Below are 6,000 nucleotides of genomic sequence, written 5' to 3' on the forward strand. Positions count from 1 at the left end.
TCAGACAGGTTGCTCACGTCACATCTACGTTGTCAAGCTCAGTTTGAGCCTGCCCACTACGCCCAGGCCCAGCCATCAGGAAGTGAGTGCTTCTAATTGACTTCACTTTATTGTGGGGGGGGGGGGGGGGGGGGTCTCTGTGTCCAGTTTATATACTGTCTATGGGTGTAGCCTAATTATGACTAAACTCCTACACATAGGCCCGGTTCACAGACAGGGCTGAGATTGGCTGCGTTTACACTTGGGATTACGCTTGTTTGAGATCTGCACAGAACCGATCACCGGTGTGTAAGCGATGTGTCCGAGTGCTGTCCAACTTGTTCTGATGTCATGCTGACTGACCTATGTCAAAAAATGCTTGCGAGCACAAAGCGCACGTGTCGGTTTCTGCGGTCGAGCACAGTTGCTCTCCACCGACTGCACTGAGCAAAAGCACGATGGGAAACGACTTGCTGGCGACACAGTTAATGCTCATGGTTTAAACAACTGTGATTAATTGATCTCTTTTAAAATGTTTGATTTTAAAACTGTGATGTTTTCATGTGTATAAATTGTGTGAATATTCCCAAACTCTCTATATGATTGTTATTTATAAATAACAACATCCATAATTAAAGTAAAAATGATTGGTAAACACGTCTTTCGAATGGAAATAACACCTACTTTGGGTGTATTGTTCATTATATTTATTTTCATATAAAAGCAACAGAATTTAAATTACATCCAGTTTATCATCAACACGGCGCATGAGCGTGAATCCCGCGATATCCGTCTTTGATCTCACAGCCTAGGGTTGCGAAACCGCATATTCACTTACTTAAAGAGCACTGAAAGAGTAGGTACTTTAGCCTGATCTCGTTGAGTATAAATGCGAACCGGACATCTGCTATGTTGACGTCATGTGACCTACAACGCGTTATCACAACAACTTAAAAGATGAGCGTCAGTGGATGCCATCCCTAGTGGAGCTATTGCACTTTTAAAAAGCTCAGCTGATTCTTTACTCTCTTGGATACATCCTTGCGAGACAGCAATAGGGAAGATCTGTTTTTTAACTAGTCCCTAGGAAACCCTAACCCTACCCTAGGAATAGAAAAATTAGACAACTTTTTTAGAACGATATTAGGCCTACTGTCCCTTCTGTAATATTTGAGTAATTGTTTAATTAAAACTTTAATTGAGCGTGAGCAGCGCAGCAAAAAAGAGACTCGGTGCCGAATCCCCTGCTTTACTGCTGCTCACACGACGCTCCTGCTCCTGGTGTGAATGCACTCATTGATTAACAGCACATCGGGAAAAAATACACGCCGCTGATGCTTGCGGTGTGAAACGGTCGTACCGTTACAGGTAAAATTAAAGAATTTATCAACTAGTTTTGTGGTGTAGCCTAGGTCTACGTATTTTATAATGTTAACTTCAAATAATACTAATAGTAATTTAAAGATGTGGAAGGGGTGTGTAACGATTCTGCCTTCTCACACACGACACAGGTTCATGGATCTGGCTTCGGTTTCAAATCGCATATTGTTACAGCCCTATGGTGTGCTTACTGGAACTCCCGATAGCTGATAATACGTGTTTTTACAGCAAAATCACAACTACTGTCTAACGTCTTTACACCTTCAACAATTCAACAGTTTACTCTAGTCTATAGTATTTTAACACATTTTAACACAAGGAAACCATGTTTACTCGCATTTGAAAACACCCGCGTCGCTGATCTCTGCGATGTTTGATAATGACGTATCCTCTCCCGTGGCCTCCTGGGATAGAAAAGTATCCATCGGACAAGCACTCGAAAATCTGTCCGGAAGCAGTAGGTCATCCGGGAACTTCTCGCCTACTCTTTTAGGAATACTGATGTTTTTAACGTACTACTACTTTCATGTAAGGGAAGTACGCGGTTTCAAACGCAGCCCAACTCTTCAATGAAGCAATTACCTTTTGTTTTTCCACAAAGAAAACAAAAAATTCTTGCAAAAGTGTAATATTTATTCAGTGATAAACAGGGTAGACATCAAAACATCCAAATGGTTGAAACAGCAGTTAACCACATGCATGGCAATATTCTTTATTAACCACCACCGGTAAATTACCATACCCTCACCAGTGAACTCTTGAGGGCCCTCACTGGAGGATAATGCAGTTCCCCTGCTGGCGTCACTGGAGGATTCTGTGGTTCCTCTGCAAGCTTCACTGGAGGATTCTGTGGTTCCCCTTCTGGCGTCACTGGAGGATTCTGTGGTTCCCCTGCTGGCGTCACTGGAGGATTCTGTGGTTCCCCTGCAAGCTTCACTGGAGGATTCTGCGGTTCCCCTGCTGGCGTCACTGGAGGACTCTGTGGTTCCCCTTCTGGCGTCACTGGAGGATTCTGTGGTTCCCCTGCAAGCTTCACTGGAGGATTCTGTGGTTCCCCTTCTGGCGTCACTGGAGGATTCTGTGGTTCCCCTGCACACTTCACTTGAGGATTCTGTGGTTCCCCTGCACACTTCACTGGAGGATTCTGTGGTTCCCCTGCAAGCTTCACTGGAGTCGTCTGCGGTTCGGCTGCTGGTGTCACTGCATGGATACAGATAATCAGCTTTAGTCAGTCTGTTTAACCCTTTATGGGCAAGCCATCCTGTGCTTGCAGTGCTACCGGCTGTATACTTTTGACATTGAGAACGATAAAATCCAAGACAAACTAAAATAACGAGAAATCTGACCGAAACACTAATATAACAAATACATGTACAGAATAATTGAATACTAAATGTATAATTCACTGCATTTATAAAAATAAAAAAAACTGAAAAGAATGTCCGTTTTTATTTAATCTTTCGTATGTGACAGAGCCATGTGTTAAAAGTCAGATGGCACTTAAGCTACTTTATGATTTGTTGTAGGCCTATGTCTGTCTGAACAAAATAAATAAAAGTTAACTATCTATACCATATTGAATTCCATTGCATCGCATTACATTGAATCACATCGCATTGAATCGAAAGCCGATCGCACCGCATAGTAGTGAATCGTATCGCATCGGTAGCTGCTTATGTATCGTTAATGTATCATATCGTTGGCTATGCATCGAGATGCGCATCGCATCGGCCTCAGTTATGGAGATGCACATCCCTAATGCAGAGTGCGAATTACCCCACCATAATTGGGGGGTACTGCTCCTTCACTTCTATGACCATCATGGTCCACTACCATATCAATCCCCACGGTGATCGCCAAGTGCAACGTGTTGTGCAACACACATACAAGGTCTAAACATGCGACAAGCTAAACATCAGCTAGCTAGCTAGCAACTGACATTTACCCATACACGTTAGCAGCAACCGAATTTAGTCTACTGGAGGAATTTCCCTAGCGTTTTGTCATTCAACGTTGACACTTGCTTGAGAAGTTGAAGTCTTTCTCCATCTCCGTTGCTTCTAGCCATGGTGGTTAAAAATGGTACGGTCCACAATAGGGGTGTCTGAAATCGCTTTACATTAAAATGTTCCTACAGTGAAAATAGGAGTTGACTTGTATTATAACTGTAATTAAATTTTTTCACAATATCAGAAAAATTATCTGAACCCCCCAAAACTGATATTTCTTTCCCTTTGGGATTTTCTGACCCCCTGTAATTCGAACTCTGCCCTAATGGATACAGATAATCAGCTTTAATCAGTCCGTTTAGCGGCATTCAGTCTCAGACAGATATACAGCATAACACACAAATTGCAAGTTTTACTTAATCATCTATTAATTTTGTAAAGCCATCCTGTGCTTGAAACTGTGGTACCGGCTGAATACTTTTGACATTGAGAACAATGAAATCAAACAAGACAAACAGGTAACAACAAGAAAGCCGACCCAAACACTATAACAAATACTAGGGCTAACTAATCATTAAAACCAATAATGAAAATCGACAACGAATGTCATCATCAATTATCACATCTGCCCAGCGTGCACGGACAACGTCTCGGTTACGCATTTGTTCCCGGAGTAGGGAACGAGACACTGATTTAAACAGTCATTTTGCTTTATAACTCTTTTGCAAATAGCATAGATATATTCCCTATTACATAGCATTCAGTTTGTACATTTGTTTGAAGGACAGCTTTGGTCAAGACGTGGAATAGTCTTTTTTCAAGAAAAAAAAGAAAACAAACGGGGCTTTTTAAATCCAATTAATCTAAGAAATATATAACATTAATGTTGATTTACAGTAAACAAATGCCATTAGTGATTGTATAGGTTTTACTTGTACAACGAATGCATAAACTTATGACAGTTTAGCATATTTAGCTATAGGCTACTTTGCTTATTATTTGAACTTAACCAAGGTACAAACTTCAACTTCCACTGGACGTTTGTACTGATTTTTTGGTAAAACAATGTTATGCCTAAATTCAAATTTTGTAAGGCACTTATTTCTGCATTTCTTCAGGCTATGTGTAAGGAAGTTAAAAGATCTTCTCACCTACGACTGCAGTGTCTATTGTGCTCAAACATGCAGATAGACACAATAAAACGGCACTCAACGAGTACACTCGAGCTGTCGTCATCCTCACGACCTGCGATCTCACACTCAACTCTGCTGGAAGATTAGGGAATCCGGAAGGGCGGGCAGCGAGGAACACAAAACTACAATGAAAAAAACGTGTCGCTGGATCAAAACATCTGCTGAATCACGTAACAGATACTGTGAAAATGGTTTAGATCGCTTTTCTAAAACGTGTTTATAAAGATCCAAGGAAGTCTTGGCAACTCCAACCTTGATGAAACTCACCTGCCTGTAACTTCCCAGTAGCCTAATCTTGAAGACCTTCATTAGCTTGTTCAGGTGTGTTTGATCAGGGTTGAAGATGATTGAGCGTTTCTATGGCAAAATTATCAAAGTCAGGTGGTACAAGTTGGAGTAGTACAACAAAGCCCCTTTCACAGAAAGAGTATCCAAATGAACACAGTTTTGCAGCATATTGCCAGGGATATACTAAGGCCCCGTTTACACGATGGGAAAACGCAGATATTTCTCTGCGTTTTGGCCTGTCATTTACACGAAAACGCCGTTTTTATCCCAGAAAACGATTATTTCTAAAAACTCCGGCCAAAGTGGAGATTTCTGAAAACGCCGGTTATATGTTGTCGTGTCAACTGGGAGAAACTGGGTTTTAGGTTCTCTCTTGTCAATTCTGAGGATTCTGATTGGCTTGCATGGCTTTATCCTTCTCCCTACACTGCCGCCCATAGGTTTGGCATAGTTATGATGGCGCTCGACGGTGTATTTATGCGGGTTGTGTGCACGATGTTATTATTGAAAACGGAGGGGGGGAAATATTTGTTTCTCTAAATACCCGGCTATGTGTAAATGTGGCCTAAAACGTCATTCTATGGATATGTTAAAATATATACAGATGGATCAAAAGATCCACAGAATGGGCATTGCGGGATTGGGAAATATATTCCAGAATTTAATAAAAGAGATGGCTATAGGTTAAATAATTTTCTATCTATATTGAGATGACTGGGATAATAACAGCTCTTAGGTGGATTGAAGAGGTTAAACCATTATGAGCTGTGATTTGTACAGATTTCATGGCAGCTATTCATAGCCTAGAATCAGGTCCCTCGTCAAGAGAAGATTTGATTATTGAAATTAAGCATTTACCATTACATCTCAGGAACCTTGGAATCATTATTCAGTTTTGTTGGGTTCCAGCTCATACAGGTATTGAAGGAAACGAAGAGGCTGATCAAATTGCAAAAAAGATGCTGAGAAACCAAATATATAGGAATTAAAGTTCCACTGGGGAAGGGTGAAGCCAAATCCATAATTAAATCTGAAAATATGGCAAACTGAATGGGAGGCAGAGTTTAATGCTAGACACTACAATACAGAGGAATGTGACCGGAAAAGGGTTACTTCGCTGAGTTTACACAGAAGGGAAGTGGTTTATACCAGACTTCACTGGTCACACAGGATTGAATGCTACTTTACAAATAGTAGGTAATGGTAGGCCT

General features: G+C 41.1%; 1 protein-coding gene across 2 annotated transcripts; it reads right to left on the reverse strand.

Moving 5' to 3' along the window:
- Window positions 1–1,976: 1,976 nt before the first annotated feature.
- LOC306989717 (uncharacterized protein) lies at window positions 1,977–4,995 on the reverse strand. 2 transcript variants are annotated; one of them, XM_079595649.1, is made up of 3 exons: window positions 4,769–4,995; window positions 4,460–4,623; window positions 1,977–2,559 (listed from the first exon to the last, which is right to left on the reverse strand). In XM_079595649.1, the coding sequence occupies exons 2-3, from the start codon at window positions 4,542–4,544 to the stop codon at window positions 2,093–2,095; spliced, it is 552 nt and encodes a 183-aa protein (XP_079451775.1). In that variant the 5' UTR covers window positions 4,545–4,623; window positions 4,769–4,995; the 3' UTR covers window positions 1,977–2,092. The 2 variants fall into 2 exon arrangements, with proteins under 2 accessions (XP_079451775.1, XP_079451774.1); XM_079595648.1 differs by having other exon boundaries at window positions 4,754–4,773.
- Between the last annotated feature and the right edge of the window lie 1,005 nt (window positions 4,996–6,000).

The sequence above is a fragment of the Phoxinus phoxinus genome (assembly GCF_949152265.1).
Source record: "Phoxinus phoxinus genome assembly, chromosome: 2".
NCBI classification, from domain to species: domain Eukaryota; kingdom Metazoa; phylum Chordata; class Actinopteri; order Cypriniformes; family Leuciscidae; genus Phoxinus; species Phoxinus phoxinus.

Excerpts from the sequence above, each read along its gene's own strand:
- LOC306989717 (XM_079595649.1), bottom strand. The coding sequence starts at position 4,544 with ATGACGACAGCTCGAGTGTACTCGTTGAGTGCCGTTTTATTGTGTCTA. Across the intron at positions 2,560-4,459 it reads AATAGACACTGCAGTCGTAG|TGACACCAGCAGCCGAACCG; the intron begins GTGAGAAGATCT and ends GTATCCATGCAG.